Below are 22,629 nucleotides of genomic sequence, written 5' to 3'. Positions count from 1 at the left end.
TTGATTTGATAGCCTAGATTGCAGTATAATCGTCACTGCAGAGTCCGCCAGCACGTCCACCTCATCACGTGATTGTCATTTCTCCTTCGTGGTGAGAACATTCAAGATCTACTCTCTCAACTTTCAAGCACGTGGTATTGTACTGTTCTCTAGAGTCACGGTGTTATGCTTTAGCTCCCCAGAGCTTATTCATTTTCTAGGGTTTTTTTATTTGACTGCAGGATTTCTTTGTAATTTGTCAGTATACCTTGTCCTTCTCTAAGATGGAGAAGGGGAGCTAAGACAGCAGCAGTTTGCAGCATTTCTCAAACTTAGTTGGCCATGGAATCGTTTTTCAGAGAATGTCTCGGGAACTTGGCATGCCACAGGATACCATTGGTAAAGGTGGTTAGGCCGAAATTGTTTTATTTTATTTTATTTTATTTTATTTTATTTTTTAATTTTTTTTTCCCCGCTGTACAGCATGGGGACCAAGTTACACTTACATGTATACATTTTTTTTTTCCACCCTTTGTTCTGTTGCGATATAAGTATCTAGACATAGTTCTCAATTTGAAATTATTTTGTAGATAGAAAACTAAGGCCTACATAATTTAAGTATTCAGGTAGCTAGAGCTAATGAGATTCCAGGCTACTCTTAGATCACTGCTCTTTTCATCAGCAAAAAAGGAGATTTAATGGCTCAGGAGATACAGGTTTAAATACGTTAGAATGTAAATAAGGTTTTCATTGTCATCTTTTAAGATTTATTGAAGCTTAACGTTCTGTCCAAGGTTCTAGGTCTAACCAAAGGAGGTAGTACAGGCAGTCAGTTTTCAGCAGCATTGCCAATGAATGGAATAAGGAATAGCTGTAAAAATTAATTTAAGGAATTATCTGAGTCTGCTCTTTTTACTCCCCGCTAAAATTAGGATAAACTGGGGTCTTAGTTCTCAAACCTTCATTTTGACTTCCTCTTAAGTACAGATGTAATTTTCATTCTGTTGCTGACTTTCTAAGTGGGGTGGGAATAGAGTGTAACTAAACATAATTTAGATTTTTTTTTTGGTCTTTTTAGGGCTGTACCTAAGGCATATGGAAGTTCCCAGGCTAGGAGTCCAAATCAGAGCTGCAGCTGCCAGCCTATGCCACATCCTCGGGAACGAGGGATCTGAGCTGTGTCCATGACCTACACCACAGCTCACAGCAACTCCAGATCCTTAACCCACTGAGTGGTATCAGGGATTGAACCTGCATCCTCATGGATACTAGTTGGGTTTGTTACATCTGAGACACAGCACAAACTCCATAATTTAGATTTTTGGGTTTTTTTGTTTTGTTTTTTTGCTTTTTAGGGCCACACTCACGACGTATTGGAAAGTTCCCAGACTAGAGGTTGAATCGGAGCTGTAGCCACTGGCCTACGCCACAGCCAAAGCAATGCGACCTTGATTGAACCTGCATCCTCATGGATACTAGTCAGATTTGTTTCCACTGAGCTACGATGAGAACTCCCAAAATTTAGATTCTTAATTGAAGCTTCCAAATTCCTGATAGAAAAACTTAACATTTTACATTAAGGTCTGATTTAGATTGATCATTATAAAATTTTAAATAAGTACTTTATTAGATTATAGCCTAAAATTGTCGGACTTGTCCCCTAATGATTTGTAAGAAAGTACTGTGAACTAGGGTGAAAGGCTAAGGAAGCAGGACCGGCAGAAGCTTTCGTTACTACAAGGAAATTCGGCATAATCTCTATGAGCAGTTATAAGACTCAGAATTCTTTTGGCAGATACATACACCTCACTGATGTTCCTTGGTTTAGAAAAAAAATTGTGGCTTGTCTTATAAAAATCACTGTTCAGTGTTCCTTTTTCTTTAAAAGAAGGGAGTTTAACGTGCATGGTTCCTTATTAAACAGAAAAGGCATTTTATGAACATTAGCTTAAATTACTTAGGTGTTGAATGTTTTACATTGCAAAGATAAATAGTTGATTATAGTTTTACTGGGATATTTTTGCAAAATTAGTGGTGTGTATTCTCTCCTTTTTGTTAAACCCCCACCCCCAACAACTGGCATGCTTAATAACCAGCCATGGAAAAAGAAAGCATTTACTCATTGTAACTGACAGGAGGTTTAACTACAATTTTGTGTGCTTGAAAATTGTTTAGAAATTGGTAAGCGTTAAGTGTTTCTCTGAAAGGAATGAGAAGGTGTTATGAGATGGGCTACCAGTGACACACAGAGTAATGCTACGGGGTGGGGTGAGTAGAAGCAAGGTTAGTAAGTGACTGTGTACCAGCAGCGCTGGTCTCTGTATCCTTCTGCTCTTTTTGTTTGTTTTGTTTTTTTGTTTTTTGTTTTTTGGTCTTTTTTAGGGCCACACCCATGGCGTGGCATATGGAGGTTCCCAGGCTAGGGGTCTTATCTAAGCTATAGCTGCTGGCCTACACCGCAGCCACAGCAATGCCAGATCCAAACTGCGTCTGTGACCTGCATCACAGCTCACGGCAACACCAGATCCTTAACCCGCTGAACAAGGCCGGGGATTGAGGCCCGCAACTTTGTTTCCTAGTCGGATTCGTTTCCGCTGCGCCACAACGGGAATGCCTCTCTTTTTGTTTTTATTTTTTCCAGCTTTATTGATATTTAACTGACATACACAACTGTGTAAGTGTAAGGTGTACAGCATAAGATTTAATTGAGTTCCCGTCAAAGCTCAGTGGTTAACGAATCCAACTAGGAACCATGAGGTTGTGGGTTTGATCCCTGGCCTCGCTCAGTGGGTTGAAGATCCGACATTGCTGTGGCTCTGGCGTAGGCTGGCAGCTGCAGCTCCGATTGGACCCCTAGCCTGGGAACCTCCATATGCTGAGGGAGTGGCCCAAGAAATCGCAAAAAAAGACCAAAAAAAAAAAAAAAAAACCCAACGATTTAATTGACTTACATTATGAAATGATGATGTTGGTAAGTTTAGTGAACACCCTTCATCTCAAAGTTACAAAACTAAAGAAATGAAAAACTTTTTTTCCTTGCGTTGGGAACTCTGAGGGTTCACTCTTTCCGCTTTCACATGTAACATAGAGCAGTGGTAATTGTGTTTATCATGGTGTTCACTACAGCCAGTGCTCCTTTGTCTCATAACTGGAAGCGTATACTTTTTGACCGCCTTCATCCAATTCCCCCCTCCCCACCCCTGCCTCTGGGAACCACTCATCTGGTCTCTTTTTCTGTGAGTTTGTTGTTTTTGAAGTATAATTGACCTGTGACACTGTGTTAGTTCCTATTATGCAATACGTGATTTGATATTTCTGTGCATTTCAAAATGATCACCGTGATAATTCTAGTAATGATCGGTCATCATACAAAGATATTACATGATTATTGACTATGTGCCCCTCACTGTACATTTCATACCTGTGACTCATTCACTTTGCAGCCGGAAGTTGGTACCTCTTGACTCTCCCTCACTTCTTTCCTCCTTTCATCCCCTCCTCTCTGGCTACTACTTGTTTGTTCTCTGTATCTTTAATGCTTTCTGTTTATGTTTGTTCATTTGTTTTTTAAATTCCACATATAAATGAAATCATACAGTATTTTTCCTTCTCTGAGTTATTTCACTTAGCATGATACCTTCTAGGTCCATCCATTTGTTGCAACTGGCAGGATTTCATTTTTTACAGCTGAGTAATACTCCATGTGTGTATGTGTGTGTGTGTGTGTGTGTGTGTGTGTGTGTGTGTGTGTGTGTGTGTACTACATCTTCTTTATCCATTCAGCTATTAACAGGCACTTAGGTTGCTTCCACATCTTGGCTATTGTAAAGAATGCTGTAATGAACATATGGGTGCATGTATCATTTTGAGTTAGTGTTTTTGCTTTCTTCAGATAAATATCCAGAAGCAGAATTGCTGGATCATATGGTACTTCTGTTTTTTGAGGTATCTCCACACTGTTTTCCGTAGTGGCTACACCACTGTACATTCCCAGCAATGGTGCTCATGGGTTGCCTTTTCTCCTCATCCTTGCCAGCACTTGTTATTTGTTGTCTTTTTTGATAACAGCCATTCTAACAGGTGTGAGATGATATCTCGTTGTGGTTTTGACTTGTGTTTTCCTGATGATTAGTGATATTGAGCATCTTTTCATGTGCCTCTTGTCCACCTGTATGTCTTTGGAAAAATGTCACTTAAGGTCCCCTGCCCATTTCTTATCTGGGGTGTTTGTGGTTTGATTTGAGTTGTATGAGTTCTTTGTATATTTTGGATATTAACCCTGTATCAGATGTATTGTTTTCAGATATCTTCTCCCATTCTGTAGGTGGCCTTTTCATTTTGTTGATGGTTTCTTTCTCTGTGCAAAAGCTTCTTAGCTTGATGTAGTTCCATTTGTTTATTTTTGCTTTTATTTCCCTTGCCCGAAGTGACATATCCAAAAAAATACTAAGACAGGTGTTGAAGAATGTGCTGCCTGTGTTTTCTTCTAGAAGTTTTGCGGATTCAGATCTTACATTTGTCTTTTTTTTTTTTTTTTTTTTTGTCTTTTTGCCATTTCTTGGGCCACTCCCTCGGCATGTGGAGGTTCCCAGGCTAGGGGTCTAATCGGAGCCGTAGCCACCGGCTTACACCAGAGCCACAGCAATGCAGGATCTGAGCCGAGTCTGTGACCTACACCACAGCTCACGGCAATGCTGGATCCTTAACCCACTGAGCAAGGCCAGGGGTTGAACCCACAACCTCATGGTTCCTAGTTGGATTCGTTAACCACTGAGCCACAACAGGAACTCCCTTTACATTTGTCTTTAATTCATTTAAAATTTATTTTTGTACATTATGTGAGAGAGTAGTCCAGTTTGATTCTTTTACATGTAGCTGTTGGTTTTTCCAAACACCAGTTATTGAAGAGGCTTTTTCCTATTGTATATTGTTGCCTCCTTTGTTATAGCTTTATCTTTCATTTTTACCATTTTAATTACAGTGTATCTTTGGTCTTTGGGTAAATCTTGTTTGGACTGTCTGTGCTTACTGGACTTAAATGTCTGATTCTGTTTCCAGGTTAGGAAAGTTTTCAGCTATTATGTCTTGAAATATGTCCTCTGCTCCTTTCTCTCTTTCTTCTCCTTCTGGGATCCCTATAATGAGAATGTTAGTACATGCGATGCTGTTACAGAGGTCTCTTAAACTGTCTTCATTTATTTATTTTTTTTTTTTCTGTTCAGCTTCAGTGATGTCCACTCTTTGATCTTCCAGCTCGTTGATCTCTTCCTCTGCATCATCTAATCTGCCGTTGATTCCTTACAGTGTATTATTTTAGTAATTGTATTCTCCATCTTTATTTGGTTCTTTTTGTATTTTATGTTTTCTCTTTGTTATAAACGTCTAATTTCTCACTCTGTCCATCCTTGTCCTGATTCTTTGAGCATCTTTATATCCTTATGATCATTACGTTGAACATTTTTTTTTTTTTAATCGGCCACACCTGCAGCATATGGACGTTCCTTAGGCCGGGATTGACTCCAGGCCTCAGCTGTGACCTGTGCCACAGCTGTGGCAATGCCAGATCCTTTAACCCACTGTGCCGGGACGGGGATTGAACTCATGCCTCAGCAGCTGCAGTGGGATTCTTAACTAACTGTGCCAGAGCAAGAACTCCTACCTTGAACTCTTTTATCAGATAGATTGTTTATTTCCAGTTCATTTACTTCCTCTTCTGGGGTTTTATCTTGTTCCTTTATTTGAAACATAGTTTTGCCTAATTTGCTGTTTTTATTTCTTTGTATTTGGTAGGTTAGTTACATTTTCCTCTTCTTCCAGGTAGAGCAAGGCAGACACCTTTACAAGTGGAGATTGTTATTAATAAAAATGTTTCTCACAGAGGGGCAACTCCTACTTGGTTTTCAGAGGTTTTCCCCATTTCTGCTGTTTCGTAGAAAATAACCAGCTTAAAATAATATGCCAAAGAGACACATTTTGGGGTGGTAAATTCTGCTCCCCTACATTATGGCAGGCGTTATTTGAGACGTTTTAGGAATTCCTGTTGTGGCGCAGCAGAAACGAATCTGACTGGGAACCATGAGGTTGCAGGTTCGATCCCTGGCCTCGCTCAGTGGGTTAAGGATCTGGCATTGCCGTGAGCTGTGGTGTAGGTCACAGATGTGGCTCGGATCCGGCGTTGCTGTGACTGTGGTGTAGGCTGGCAGCTACAGCTCTGACTGGACCCCTAGCCTAGGAATCTCCATATGCCACAGGCGTGGCCCTAAGAAGATAAAAGACGGAAAAAAAAAGTTTTAGATTCACAGCAAATCTGAGCTGTTTTTGATACTGATCTGACATGGTGATATTTGTTCTATCAACTTCAGTGTGTATACCAAATGTATTTTGCAGTTATGTTTGCTTTTTTATGATCTTTTTCAAAGTATTACCATTTTACTGAATATAAGATGTGTCATTTCATTATGAAGGAATTTACTAAGTAGTTAACAGAAAGGAGATGCAGAGGGTTTTTCTGGTGCACCGATTGAGATGAAGCCGTTTTTCAACCTTTTTCATGTCCTATGAGTAGGATAATGAATGTGTGCCTTGTGATTTGTTATTCCGTTTATACTGCTTTGTGGATTGAGAACTTTATGTATTTCATGTTTTGGCAGCTTCACACAAGAAAATAATTTTTAGGTCTGTCTTGAAAAAGCTGTGACAGGAATGTTACATATATACATGACAAAGATGTGCCTAAGTTCTTGGAGCTTCAAGAAAATAGTAGTTTTCTTGGAGAGTATTTTTATGCTACCCTATTGTTAGTTAAAGTGACTTCTGATGAAAAATTAATCTGGTGGATCCAAGAAAGAAGGGGAAAATTTTGTTTGAGCTAAATTGAGGATTATAACCTGGAGACAGCCTCTCAGCTCCAAGAACTGTTCTGCCCTTAGAAGTCAAAGTACAGTCATATAAGTTTTTTAGCATAAGGGGCTGATCCTTTAAATGACGTATTATCGACAGTTAACACAGTCTGGATCTGCAAGTACAAAGTGATGGGTTGTGTGATTCCTTACAAGTTCAAGAAGGAATGTTATCTCCTAAGGATCTGTCTTGTTGGTGTCGGGAGAATGCTGCTCTTTATGGTTGAGCAGGTATTTCTGCCCACGGGGGAGGTTTGGTGGATGGAAGCGTAATGCAGATACACAGTGGGCGGTGCAGGGAGAGAGGAGGCCAAAGGGCAGCGAAGAATTTTTGTTTAAATTGTTCATGTCTTGGCATAAAATATGAATTTTTTTCACTCTTCTGCCGTAATTGATCCATTAATTACAACTGAACCAAAAGTACTTCTAAATTCTAATAAAGTTTGTATAATAAATATATACATACTAGAGAAAAGCATAGAAACCCTACAATGGCAAATTTCTTATTTTAAAATAAAAATCCACCATACTTCATTTTTTTCCACTATTAAATCTGGGTAGTCTTTTAGCTATCACGTTTTACTCTTGGGAGGAGGGTATTGGAAGGGTATTGTAAAAAGAATCTAAGACCACAGAGCTGCGCCTTCAGTTTCAATAGAATTATATGTTTCCTATCAGCATTATGAAATTTAATATTTTGGTATATCTTGCACTTTCAGAAAGTCCTCTTCACAGTTAACATAATTGAATTGCATCATTTAAATTAAGAAAAAAATTTATAGTGTCTATATTTTAGTATACTCTATCATCTAAAGCCTAGATGATACTTACTAGTTTAATTACATGGCTTTGGGGTTCACTAGTGTTATTTTAGGAATATATTATCTTTGGGTTTGGGAGGAGGGTGTGTCTGATATATTTTTTAAACTTTGTTATAGAAAACCTTAGACATTCACAAAGTAGAATCATATAATGAATCTTCATATATTCATCTCCTGTCTTCCCTAGTTTAATATAAAGGCTCTTCTTGTTTTATCTGCACACTTCCCACTATTACTTTCCTCTCAAACCCCCAGTGAATTTGAAGGAAATCCCAGACATCATGTAATTTCCCTGAGAAATACTTCAGTGTGTATCTCTAAAAGAGAGTCAGATTATTTGTATTCCCAGTGAGTACTAACTAGCTTTGCTGTGGAGAGGAAGTTCAAGAGTGCTTGGAAACAGGCCTCCCATTGCATTTTATTGTAGTTAATTTATATTCAGAAAGACCTAGAGTTTATATTACATGGGTATTTTTTTATTACATAAGTCTCAAAGGGTTTGAAATGTTGACTTTGTAAATAACATCTAAGAAAACATTATGCATTTTGCCATCCTGAATATGTATGAAGTTACGTGACAGTCCTCAGTTCAGAGCTCATCTGCGATTTGCTTTGTCGTTTTTTTTTTTTTTATGGCTCTTCCCCACTCCAAAATTTCCTTATTTAAATGCTGAGAAACAGTTGGCATGTAACAATTTCAGATGAAATTTATAAGACTTTTTTTTAATGGGTGTACCTGTGGCATATGGACGTTCCCAGGCTAGAGGTCTAATCAGACCTGCGACGCCTAAGCCATAGCCCCAGCAACACCAGATCTGAGCCGCATCCATGACCTACACCGCCCATAGCTGGATCCTTAACCCACTGAGCAAGGCCAGGGATTGAACCTGCATCCTTTTGGAGCCATCAAATCCTTAACCCACTGAGTCACAATGGGAACTCCTATAAGCCTCTGTTTGTGTCAAAGAAAGAGAGAACATATACACATATGGGGCTGAACAAAACAGGAAAGACAGAACAGGGTAAAACATCACACCACACTGTGGAGAAACAGCTTCCACTTTCATTCCCTTTTACTCACCAGACCTCCTCTCTTGGTCATGACTTTTTCATTCCTCCCTTTGCCTGTTTTCCCCTTTGGTTTATATCTTTCTCTTCTTTGGGCATTTATTTAACTGTGCCTGTGGCATTTATAATCAGGGAGATTGCTGATTCCTCCCTTAGAAGGTATTTATTATATAAGGTTTGTGAGAGAAAACTTTCAAACATAAAATATTTTAGGACTGATTTGTTGTGCTTTTGTCTTTATACAGATTTTTATAAATGTTTATTTAAACTAATTCAAATAATTGGGTAGCTACTATGGGCTACATTGAACTCTATAAATGAATGATACAGTGTATGAATCATGTAGACATTTAGGTTCACTTTTTATGTTTTTTTTTTTTAATTTTGTAATAACTTTTCATTTTTCTGTGTTCTCCTTTGCTGCTCATTTATTGGATGAAACTGATCTCTATTCACATGTGACCCTGCAGTTTACAAGATTTCTGTGCAGCTCACCTTTGGAGGTAAGACTACTCACCGATCTTAATTTTAGAATTGCTAATTGAATTTCACCATCAGTATCTTTTGTGAGGCATTTATTTGAGAATTTAAGAGTGATCCTTTTGTCACGATGTATTCTTTAATTCCAATAATGAGACAAAATGCAGACTTTTCTTTTGTAAGAATTCCCATAAATTATACAGCTATTCACCTTCATAACAGGTCATTGCCTCTTTTTAAGTGTGTTTTCTCTCTAATAGGCAAGGTGAAATCAGTCCATCTTAAAGAGCCTTATTGTATCTCCTTACCCCCCTGACTGTTTGCCTTCGGCCTTGTCCTCTGTAACTGCCCTGGTGTAGAGGAGAGATGGGGAGGTCTGGGCAGAGGCTGTCAGCAAGGAGGTTTCAGCTGGATTGAGAGCGCCTTTTATGAGCCGTGCATTGATTAGGGAAGAGCAGAGGACTTGCCTTGTACTGAGCTTCATGATAGTGCAGATGCTATCCTAGGTGCCCGGTTCACCTTCTCATCTCAGCCTCATAATGGTTCTGCAATTTAGAACTGAAAAATCCCCCAGTGATAAAATTGGAGGTAAAGAAAACCATTTGATCATCAGAGAATCAGATACGGATGTGAACTGTGGTTGGTTGCTGAGGAGTTACTTGGAGAAGATGGGAGAGGCTTTGGGAGAGGAGTAGGAAAGAGGAAGCAGCCCGGTGTGTGGAGAGACATTGAGAGACATTGGACTTCATACCAAACCTGGGGTTAAGATCCTGTCTTCACTTTGTAGCCATGTGACTTGGGCAGTCGTGAGTTCCCTAAGGCTCAGCGTTCTTATCTTTAAAATGCAGATAATAATTCTTACTCTCAAATGAGGCCTTGAACATGGGCCAGCTTATAAAGTGCTAGTCAGGTCTTCCTCGTATTTCGTGTTCTCCTCTTCAGCCCCACACGGTGAGACTCTGTCCCTGTCCTTCCCTTTGCTTCTATCGCTCTTTTTGCTCTGTGTCCCCACCCCCATTCCGACACTCTTCAAATCACATCCTGCTTCAGGTCGAGCCGAGAGGCGGTGGCCTCTGCCAGGCCTCTCTGACTGCTCCACGTGGAGGCCGTCTCGTTCCCTTTGCTGTTTCCATGTTGCCTTCTGTGATCATTGAAGCGGCCGTTGCAAGTGGCCCAACCTGGCACGTTGACACCTCCTGGTGGCCAGTTTGAATGATTGCCAGGGAAACTGACCAGATCAGAGGGGGTAGCACCATCCAGGTTTGGTTACATTTTCTAAATATCCAGGATCAAAGGGGAAGCAAAGTTACATAGTGGAAAGATTCTGGGCTTTGAAGTAAGAGATACTCGGGTGGCTCTTGAGCAAGTCGTTTTATCTTTGAGTTAATCTAAAAACGGGGATAAGAAGTTCCTGTTGTGGCTCAGTGAGAACAAACTCAACTAGTATCCATGAGGACAAAGGATCAATCCCTGGCCTCTCTCAGTGGGTTAAGGATCCAGCATTGCCTGAGCTGTGGCATAGGTTGCAGACGTGGCTTGGATCTGGCGTTGCTGTGGCTGTGGTGTAGGGCAGCAGCTGTAGCTCCAATTCGACCCCTAGGCCTGGGAACTTCCATATGCTGCGGATGCGGCCCTAAAAGGACAGAAAAAAATAAAAGTGGAGGTAATAATACTTATTACAGGATTCTTAAAGTGAAATGAGATAATGTGTGGTAAGCGCTGAGCACAAAGCCTGTCATGTAGAATTTTAAAGTTTAGTGTAAAAACAATAAAAATTAAAACTATTCCATAAGAAACTTGAAGACAATATGAATGCTGTAGTCTGTCTTTAGTTGATGAAGCACTTTCTAAGCATAGAAAAATAGGAAGTATCACAGAAGGAAGGGTGGAAAACTTAGATTTGATTCTGTAAAAAAATCTGTGATTTGGTTCATGAAAACATAGTTAAAAGGCAATTTGAGGGAAGTGTAATAAAAAGATTACTATATGTAACACAATGATCTCTTAGAATCAGTTCTTAAATGTACTGTTTTCTTTTGCATAATATTTGGTTGGATTTTATCAGCTAATTGATCAGTTGAGATACAAATTGTAATAAATATCTTTTTTGTTGTTGTTGTTGTTGTTGTTGTTGCTATTTCTTGGGCCGCTCCCACGGCATATGGAGGTTCCCAGGCTAGGGGTCGAATCGGAGCTGTAGCCATCGGCCTACGCCAGAGGCACAGCAACTCGGGATCCGAGCCGCGTCTGCAACCTACACCACAGCTCACGGCAACGCCGGATCGTTAACCCACTGAGCAAGGGCAGGGACCGAACCCGCAACCTCATGGTTCCTAGTCGGATTCGTTAACCACTGCGCCACGACGGGAACTCCATAAATATCTTTTAAAATATAAGTAATCGAAGAAATGCAATTTCAAACAGCAGGTATTTACAGTTTTTTTTAACTGTCAAGATATCTTTTTTATTTTTAAGTGAGTGTTTGGGAAGATATGCTGAGATGGGATGTTTTAAACTCCATCCTTTAAAGATCTTATAGAAATTCAGATCTGTGGTTGAGTAATTCTAGGCTAGGAATCATTGCCAGAGAAATAAAGATGGGGAGAAAACTTCCATAAATATGTTTGTTAAGTATTATTTATAATGGCAAAAATAATATTTAATAACCTAAATATTCAACAGTACAGAAAGGTCATATAAATCATCCAGCCTTATTTATAAGCTGGACTCTCATTTAAACAAGAGCTTAGAGGAGTAACCAGGAATAGGGGTTTTGAGCAGAACACCCTATAGCCATTAAAATGGTGTCATGCATATATGTTAATTAGTATATCTTGATGAATAATAGTGTAAAATACTTTTGCCTATAGTAAGATATAAAAATTTTGGATACAAAATTATGCATGCAGCTCTCAATTTGTTTATTTATTTTTTATGACCACACCTGTGGCATATGGAAGTTCCCAGGATCCAATCTGAGCCACAGCTGCAGCTTATGTCACACCTGTGGCAACACCAGATTCTTAACCTACTGCACCAGGCCAGGGATTGAGCCTGTGCCACCACGGAAACAATGCTGGATCCTTAACCCACTGCACCCCACGGTGGGAATTCCAGCTCTCAATTTAAAAACCATTTAAACATACATGGTGTTCCCGTCGTGGGTCAGTGGTTAATGAATCTGACTAGGAACCATGAGGTTGCGGGTTCAATCCCTGGCCTTGCTCAGTGGGTTAAAGGATCCAGCGTTGCCGTGAGCTGTGGTGTGGGTCGCAGACATGGCTCGGATCCAGTGTCGCTGTGGCTCTGGCATAGGCTGGCAGCTATATCTCTGATTAGACCCCTAGCCTGGGAACCTCCATATGCCGCGGATGCGGCCCTAGAAAAGACAGAAAGACGAAAAAAATAAAATAAAAAAATAAAAACCATTTAAGCATACAGAAATTAATTAGGAAGGAGATAAACAAAATGTTAACATTAACTACAAAATGTTAAAAATTGTTTTACCTCTCTTGTGCCTTCATGAAGGAACCACATGGGAACAAAGAGCTGCTTAGGTATGTTTTTCATAATGGCCCTTGTAGTCAGTGTTTGACTGAGATGTACATCGGGGAAATCTCCCATGACTGTAGAAATGTCTAGTCCTGGAAAGAAAGGGGCCGCCAGGAGCTTAGACAAAGGGAAAACACTGATAATGCTCAAGCCTGGACTCTCATTTACATCAGAGCTTAGAGAATTAACCAGGAATAGGGATTTTGAGCAGAAGGCAGCTGGGCTGGATTTGCTTACCTGCCCAGTGAGTAAATGAGGAGGCTGGAGCTTGCTGTCTGCTTCTCTGGGCAGAGTAGCAGCATGAAGATACTGCCAGACAATGACAGAGATGCTTTTAAATAGACCTCGCTTCTCTCAAATGTAAGCTCAATGAGAGGGGACTGCTTTTCTTGCTCCTTGTGTTTCCTTTTATAGTTGGGTACCACATGGGAAGCACTGAATAAGTATTTGTCAAATGAACGAATAAGTCAGCTAGGCAGAGCTAAGGCTGGGCAAGCTTTTTTCCCCTGTGATTTGGCTGGACTCAGGTAAAAACCCACAGGTCTAATATTCATGTTTCAGTGTGGTTAACAGTCTCTCTTCCCTACTTAAGGTCAGGACCTTTGTCTTTTTTCATCTTTGGATGCTCTCAGGTATAAATAGGGCTTAGAGTGGTACCAACCATATACCTAGAGTTGTACCGAACAAGTATTTTTTTAAAATTATATCTTATCTTTCAGATTAAATATTGGGAATCTTTGTTAGGGCTTTAATCTTTGGTGAAAAGTAGAAGGGAAAGTATCAAGATCAAAGTTTAGATGGTTTCTGTCATTTTCTGTCTGATCTGCTTTCTCTGTTTAAGGATCTGGAGTTGTATTTTACCTGGGCTAAATTGCTCTTTTTTCTTACTGAGTTTATGGACGTGGAGGAGGCAAAAGAATCAAAATTAAAGGTGACCAGTGTGCTTTTCTTTCCTTGACATGTTTGGGAAAGACCGTGAAGGGCATTCTGTTGATATTTTTCTAGCCCAGGATTTCACAGGGTCACATGGTGGCATAGTTAGTGGCCACTGGCCCCAGATCACCAGCAACATGGAGTTCAGGATTCTGTTCCTCTGCTGACTCAGAGGACCTGGGAGCCAAGGCTAAGCCAAGGGAGGAGAACGTTGAGGGTCTCTAAATGTTTAATTTTGCCATTAAGCTTATGTGTTGGTTGGAGAAGGAAAATTGCAAACATGGTAAATAACCCAAATACCTTACCTAAGTTGGAAAAACAGAAAACTGTTTCAGGTAGAGACAGTAAAATACATGAGATTTGCAGTTGAAAATGAAAGAGACTTGAAATTTCATTCTGCCCTCCTAAACTACTGTGAATGAACCATGTCCCTTTGTTGTAAGTCCTAAACGGTTAACTGCCACATGAATCGAACGAAATTGTCAGGTTATAGTAATTACATCAGTAATTTGATCTGCTGTCATTTGAATGGAGCCATGTGTGGAGAGTTGGTTACTTCCCTCTGTGGGGCTGACCCTTTTGCATTCCTGGGAGATGAAGACTAATAGAGCTCATTAAGCTTTATGGGGAAAGAGCTTTTATCACCTCGTCAAGTCAGGCAACATATTTCCATTCTAGTCCTAATTTCGCGTGGCTCTGTAGCTGCTGATGTGCATGTGCCTGCGAGGTTTCCATGAGATCGCTCCCTCACAGACATTTTTATTGACGTTTCTAAGTCGGAATTACATTTTGCGTGGCACCACCTACACATGTCTTCAATTAGATGTAGGTAAATAAAAGGGATTATGTATCAGAGGCTCAAAGATTCTTGAAATTCTCAAAGTCAGATGTTGCCGGCCATCCAGGAGGGTGCAGTCTCCTCCTCATCTTGGAGGTAGAGAACCACAGGAGAGGCATTTGTCAGAGAAGTTAAGCCGTGTGGGAATGTGGGTCGCTTAGGATTCTCTTCAAGGATGTCCTGTTCCTTCATTCCAGATCAATTAAAATCTTCATTAGCACTTACCATGATAATTTCTCAAGAAATTAGCACCTATAGAACATGGGTGTGCATTGCTTAACTCTGCTTCCATTATTTTGATTTTCACAGAATGTCTATGAGGTAGTTATTGCCAGTGTCCTTATGAAGAAAGTTGAGCCTACAGAGGTGGTTGAGTTCCGTATCATAGCTGCTAGTATGTGACAGCAGTATGCTGTGCGAGTCTCTTACATGAACCGATGCCATTTGAAGGAAGATGGTGATAAATTTGAGGTGTGCCAACCTTGGCACAGTTAATTTGGGGTTGGAGAGATCTTTTTTTGTGGGCGCTGTCTTATGCATCATGTGATGCTTAGCAACATCTCTGACCTCTACCCAAGAGATGCCAGTCGCACCCTTTCCCCTGAGTTGAAACAAAAGGTCTCCAGATTTTGCCAGCTATCCCTAGAGGGTAAAACAGCTCCCTGTTAAAAACTACTGCCCTCAAGCAGCCTTAACAATAATCCAGTAGGGATGAGAGTAGCAACGATAACACATTTTCAACCTCATAGAAGGTGGGAAAAAGGAAAGGTGGACCAAGAACAAATGAGACAAATAGAAACAAATAGTAAAATTGTCCACTTAAGCCTGACCAAATTGATTATTATATTACATATAAGTGTATATGTAAACCAAAAATCTGCAGTATGGAAATATTTTACATCTATGCTGTCAAAAACATGCGTGTAGCTAGTGGTCATATATAGCCACTGAGCTCTTTATGAACTGAGTTTAAATTTTTAAAAATTTTAGTTGACTTATGCAATCACATGTGGCCAGTGGCTGTCCTATTGGGCAGCACAGGTCTAAACACTCCAGTTAAAAGTCAGAGATTGTCAGACTAGGTAAAAGGAAAAAAGGAAATTCACCTTAAACATGAAGACAAGAATAGGTTAAAAGTAGACCACCAGAGTAAACATAAGAAGGGTGAGTGGCCGTCTACATAGCTAACAAAATGGGCTCTTACCAGAAGGGAAGGTGGACATTTCATAATGAGAAAATGGTTCGTTCATCACATGAAGACAGTCGTCCAAAATGTGATGCACTTAATAACAGAGCCTCAAAACACATGAAGCAAAAACTGCTGGAGCTGAAAGGAGAAACAGTCAAATCCACCGCTGTAGTTGGAGACTTCAGGACAACTCTCAGCAATTGATAGAACAGTTAGAATATTACGAGGAGTATAGCAGAAACTATCACACAGTTCTACTTAGTTGACGTCTATTGAATGCCATACCCAGCAGTGACAAAATACATATTTCTTCAGGTACACAGGTGCATTCTCTTAGAGCATATGCTATACCATTATACAAATCTCAGCAATTTAAAGATTGACGTAATCTCTGATCAAAGTGGAATTAAGTTAGAATCAATAGCAAAAAGAACTGTTGGGGGGGTAAAATGATTAGATGGGTATTTAAGAAAAATGAATCCATAAAAGAAGAAATGCCATATAAACATTGCTCTAGGTGCCCAAAGGTGTTGGATAAATTTCGGGCTCTAATGTTGATAAACTTCTTATTTTATTTTATTTTATTTTGCTTTTTTTAGCGCTGTACCTGTGGCATACGGAGGTTCCCAGGCTACTGGTCCAGTCAGAGCTGTAGCTGCTGGCATACACCACAGCCACAGCAACACCAGATCCGAGCCATAGCTGTGACCTACACCATGGCTCGTGGCAACGCCAGATCCTTAACCCACTGAGCAAGGCCCAGGATTGAACCTGCATCCTCATAGACAACTAGCCAGATTCGTTTCCTCTGAGCCACTACCGGAACTCTAATAAACTTCTTAAGTCATAATAGAGTAATAATAAATAGCATGTCTATGATTTAGAAATATTGTCTTTATTATATGCTGTATAACTTATATTGTATTATGTTATGCTATATTATGTTGATATTGTATGATTAAGATGTGTTTTTTTTTTTTTTTTTTTTTTTTAAGGCTGTACTCATGGCATGTGGAAGATCCCAGGCTAGGGGTCAAATCAGAGCTGTAGCTGCTGGCCTACACCACAGCCACAGCAATGCCAGATCCAAGCCGCATCTGCGGCCTACATCATAGCTCATGGCTGCGCTGGATCCCTAACCCACTGATTGAGGCCAGGAATCGAACCTCATCCTCATGGATACTAGTCGGGTTCGATACTGCTGAGCCACAATGGGAACTTCTGTATATAACAATTATTATGAACCAAAAAAAAAAGAGAACTGTTACAGTTCAGCCATCAGAAGACAAACAACTTGGTTAAAAAAGGGATAAAAGACTTGATTATGCATTTTATTGTGAAGGCACAAAATGGCTGATAAACAAATGAAAAGTGGTCACGATCCATTAGAGAAATGCAAATTAAAAATGGCTGTAATCACAAGAGAGTACCATGTGTTGATGTGGAGAAATTGGAACCCTCATGCGTGGCAGGTGGGAATGTCATAGGGTGTAGCCACATTTCAGCAGTTCCTCAGAATGTTAAACACAGGGTTACTGTGTGACGCAGCAGTTTCTCTCACACGAATGTACCTAAGCTAAATGAAAATACCTACAAACAAAGACATGTGTTTGAATGTTCATGGTAGCATTATTCATAATGGCCAAAGGCTGATGAGTAAAGTAAAATACGGTATTTCTATACAATTTAATACTTTTCAGCAACAAAATGAACAGTTCACAATACACACAATACCCGGACGAACCTTTAGTTATTTGAGACGAAAGAAGTCAGACACAAGAGTTCACCTATTGTGTGTTTCCTTTGTATAAATTATCCAAAAAAGGGGAACTGATAGAGTCAGAAAGCAGATCAGTAGTTACCAGGGACATAAGAGGTACTACTGGGGGACTGACTGCAGATGGGTCTTTGAGAATTTGGGGACGTGATGGGAAAGTTCTGAAACTGGATTGTGGTGATGGTTCCACAGTTCTATAAATTTGCCAAAAAGCACAGCATTCTGTACTTAAAATTGGTGAATTTTACCATATGTTTAAAGAGCCAGGGCCAGGGCAGACAGAGGTAACTAAAGGGGAAGCCCAATCTTTTCAGAGAGTGATTGTCAGTCCACTGTTAACTGAATACTCAGCAGTGCAAAGCTGGGCAGTGGCTTGGTCCACTGGGCAAACGTGGGATGAGTGAAGTTTGCTGTTTTTCTAGTTATGTGGGCTGGGAAACAGTTGCGCCGTTTTCCTGGTGAGCCCCGTGCTGGAGACCAGAGGTTGAATAGGTGAGGCGCTGGTGGCCAGAGGCACCAGGTAGAATTCTGGAGCCAGATCCCTCAGGTCACTGGGATTGTCTTTTGACTGCGCTCCCTTTTTGTCGCATCAGAGGGCTGAGCGGTTCTGGTTGGGATTGGGCTGCTGACAAAGAACTCGTTGATCTGAAGACCTCATTCCTTGCCCTCAGTTCACTTCAGTGAGACTTGAACATCTTTTATGGAGTCAGGCTAGTATTCCCCAGGCTCGCAGTGGCACCCAGCAGATGCTGGTTGAGTTGACAAATGAACTTATTTCTAATTAATTTCTGGCTATCGCATGATAGTTGAGCCAGTGTAAGCGGAACCGTATGTTTCATAGTGAAATTATATCAGTTTTTCCTGGAAACTGTTCTCATGCGAGAAAAATAATTAGAATTGATTCAGATAATAAAAGAAAGCACACTGGAATAGAAAACCAAACACTAAGTAGAAAAATGCCGTAAATTTCCATGTTGAAGATTTTTCTGCATGGGACTTGGATTAGTTTAGGCATCTAAGTGCATCCAAGATATCTTTTTGCCAGGTCAGTCTTCCTTTAGCAAGTGGTGGTATTCATCTTTATTCCAGGATCTTTCAGCTGTGTTAAAAATTACGGTCATCTGTGCCTTGACAGTTTGCATTGCCCATTAGATGTGCATGAATGCTTCAGAGGATGTTTGAATGGCCAGTTCTGGCATGGATTAGTTTCCACGGGGATCAGTCTGGTCTGGTGTTGGCAGTCATTGAGTTCTAAATCAGAATATCAGTTTGGATTGTCGCCGTGGGACGTTTTTTCCCCTTTATAAGATAGATTAGAAAACCAAGAGTCTCACATTGAACTGACATTAAGTAAGGGCTCGCATTAGGATAGTCACTCTAGATTCTAGGGTGTTTGTTGTAGTGCTCAATAAATACAGTCTGATCTATAGAATTGAGTTTGGTATTCTGTTCTTTTTGCATGCTTAGTGTCTCACTAAAAGTCTTTTTCATGGATGATTAGGATTGAAAATAAAAAGAAAAATATAAGTAAAATACAAGGATGTCAAAGTAAATGACAGACTAATAATAGTTTTAATTGTTCTTAATTTTTTTCTATTCTACAGTAAAAATATGGAAATAAATTCCTTATTTCTATCATGTTTTATTAAAAACATTTACTGTAAATCTTTCCTCAGCTACTTATGCTTAAAGTTCAAATTTTTGTCATTATAGTGCTCCCAGTTTTAAGTTGTAAGTGTGAGGGTAAACTTTTTTGATTCCTTTGAAGCATTTTCATTCCTAAGAATTCTGTTGTTGAGAAAAACATTTCTTTTCTTTTTTCTATTTATTTTATTGAGGAGTTCTCATTTCAGTGGCCTGGATCACTGCTGTGGCACAGGTTCAATCCCTGGCCTGGGAGCTACCACAAGATGTGGGGCCTGGCCCAAATAATTATTTTATTGACTTGTAGTTGATTTACAGTGTTGTGTTAATTTTTGCTGTGCAGCAATGTGATTCAGTTTTATATATATACATATATATATAATATAAATATACACACACATTCCTTTTCTTTTTTTCTTTTTTTTGGTCTTTTTGTCACTTAGGGCTGCTGTGGCATATGGAGGTTCCCAGGTTAGGGGTCCAATTGAAGCTGTAGTTGTTGGCCTATGCCACAGCCACAGTAACGTCAGATCCGAGCTGCATCTGTGACCTACACCACAGCTCATGGCAACACAGGATCCTTAACCCACTGAGCGAGGCCAGGGATCGAACCCACAACCTCATGGTTCCTAGTCGGATTTATTAACCACTGTGCCACGACGGGAACTCCATACACATACTCATTTTCATATTCTTTTCCACTGTGATTTATCCCAGAATATCGAATATAGTTCCCTGTGCTATACAGTAGGACCTTATTGTTTATCTGTCCTATGTTTAATAGTTTGCATCTGCTAGTCCCAAACTCCCAATCATCCCTCCCCAACAAGTCTGTGAGTCTGTTTCTGTTTCATAGATAAGTTTGTGTCATACTTTAGACTCCATGTGTAAGTGATACCGTATGGTATTTGTCGTTCTCTTTCTGACCTCCTTCACTTGGTATGGTAATCTCTGTGTCCATCCATGTTGCTGCAGATGGCATTATTTCATTCTTTTTTAGGTCTGCATAATATTCCATTGTGTGTATATATATATATATATACCCACCACATCTTCTTTATCCATTCATCTTGTTGATGGACATTTAGGTTGTTTCCATGTTTTGGCTATTGTGAATAGGGCTGCTGAGAACATAGGATGGGGTGCATGTATCTTTTTGAACTATAGTTTTGTCTGGATATATACCAAAGAGTAGGATTGTAGGATCATATGGCAACTCTTTTTAGCTTTTTTGAGGAACCTCTATAGTCTTTTCCATAGTGGCTGCACCAGTTTACATTCCCACCAACAGTGTAGGAGGGCTCCTTTTTTTCCACACCCTTTCCAGCATTTGTTATTTCCAGATTTTCTAGTGATGGCCTTTCTGACTGTAGTGAGGTGGTTCCTCACTGTAGTTTTGAGTTTCATTTCTCTGATAATTAGCAGTGTTGAGCATTTTTTCATGTGCCTGTTGACCATCTCTGTATGTCTTCTTTGGGGAAATGTCTATTTAGATCTTCTGCCCATTTTTTAGTTGTTGTCATTGTCATTGAGTTGTATGAGCTGTTTCTGTCTTTTGGAAATTAAGCCCTTGTCAGTCGTACCATTTGCAAATAGAGAAATACATTTATTTGCCCTTCCTTCCTCCCTCTCTTCTTTCCTCCCTCCCTCCTTCTTTCTTTCTTTCTTTTTTTTTTTACAGCCACACCTGCAGCATATGGAAGTTCCCAGGGCCACAGGTCCAATTGGAGCTGCAGCTGCTGGCCTTTGCCACAGCCACAGCAACACTAAATCTGAGCTGCAACTGTGGTCTACACCACAGCTCGTGGCGATGCCAGATTCTTAACCCACTGAGTGAGGCCAGGGATCAAACCCACATCCTCAGGAACACTGTGTTGGGTTCTTAACCTGCTGAGCCACGATGAGAACTCCAAGAAATACATTTCGTGATTTGTACTTTGGTTTAGTAAATTGCTGAAGTATCTCAATTCATTATGCTGAACAGGACATGTTGAGGTATTCTGATTGTGTTTCAGCGTGGTGCCCACAGAAGGAACCTCCACGGAGACAAACACTGAGCTAAGAGTTGGGATTTCCAGGTCCTTCCTGGCATTCTCCTAAACTGGCCTCATGACTTTCGGCAAGTCCTTTAGTCACCTGACGGTCGCTTTTTCCTTTATAAAGTAAGAGTATCTCAGATGAAGATGTCCCTCAAAACCGAGTGAAGTTAGCCAACATTTTAACATATTTTATAGCTTCTTTTCAGACTTAGGTGTTTTTAAACCAGGCAAATAAACTTCCCCAACCTACAACTTGCTATTTTTATAGCCCTTCAAGTTTTGTCTTTCGCTATTGTTTTACGATCCGAAGTAAGACGACATTTTACTTGGAGCAGTTCTACTTACTTTTTTTTTTTTTTTTTAAATAAAAACAAGCCTCATCCTATTACCTTGCATACACAAATGCATGTTTCTAACAAAGTGATAACTTTTCGTTTTATAGAGAGAACTTAGGAGATGGGAAATTGAGAGCTACCTGATATATGTATGCATTTTAGCAGACTGAGAAAGTGCATAAATTCAAACATTACAGCATTACACTATCTTTTATACCTCGTCAAAGTGGCAAAGATCAGCATGTTTATTGACATGACCCAAAGATGTAGCCATTCTGTAGCATATGTAAATATGAAGGGGAAAGTTTATAAAATTATGTTCATTGTTAGTGTTTATTCTTCTTCCGAAACTACTGAAGGATCCCCAAATATTCATTAAATGTGTTGATTTACATCCACATTTAAAAATTTTAAGTGTCTTAGGAATTATGTTTAAGACAACAGAAAACATAAAAATATTGTCTGCTCAATATTGACAATCATTAGGGAAGTATAAATCAAAACCACAAAGACATACCACCTTTGCAACCCGTTAGGATGGCCTCTATCATAAAACAGAAAACAATAAATACTGGCATGGATGTGGAGAAATTGGAACTCTTGTGCATTGCTGGTGGATGTGTAAAATGGTACAGCCTCTGTAGAAAACAGTATGGCGGTTCCTCAAAGAATTAAAACCAAAATTATCATATGATCCTGCGATTTCCCTTCTGGGTATACGCACGACAGAATTGAAAGTAGGGGCTCAAACAGGTAATGTACCCCAGTGTTCATAGAAGCATTATTCACACTAGCCAAAAATTAAAAACAGCCAAATGTCTATGGTCAGATGAATGAATAAATAAAATGTGACAAATACATACAGTTGCATATTATTCAGCCCTAAAAGGGAGGAAACTCTGACAGATGCCACAACACGGGTGACCTTTGAGTACACGAGGCCAGTCACAGAAGGGCAAGTACTGTATGGTTCCGCTCAGCTGAGATACCTGGAGTAGTCAAATTCGTAGAGACGGAAGGTAGAGCAGCGGTTGTTAGGGAGCGAAGGAAGGAAGTGATGGCGAGATTCAGTGTG

General features: G+C 39.9%; 1 protein-coding gene across 13 annotated transcripts in view; it reads left to right on the top strand.

Moving 5' to 3' along the window:
• The window catches only part of ATE1 (arginyltransferase 1), a 198,425-nt gene that overhangs the window by 47,782 nt on the left and 128,014 nt on the right, over nt 1-22,629 (top strand). For all 13 annotated transcript variants that reach the window (XM_021073566.1, XM_021073564.1, XM_005671511.3 and 10 more), the window contains one exon: nt 9,238-9,270. In XM_021073566.1, the coding sequence (XP_020929225.1) occupies nt 9,238-9,270 (33 nt within the window). The remainder of the gene's footprint in view (nt 1-9,237; nt 9,271-22,629) is intronic.

Source organism: Sus scrofa, chromosome 14 (assembly GCF_000003025.6).
Source record: "Sus scrofa isolate TJ Tabasco breed Duroc chromosome 14, Sscrofa11.1, whole genome shotgun sequence".
NCBI classification, from domain to species: Eukaryota; Metazoa; Chordata; class Mammalia; order Artiodactyla; family Suidae; genus Sus; species Sus scrofa.
The sequence above is the reverse complement of the archived record's forward strand: the minus strand, read 5'-3'. Positions and strand labels throughout refer to the sequence as shown.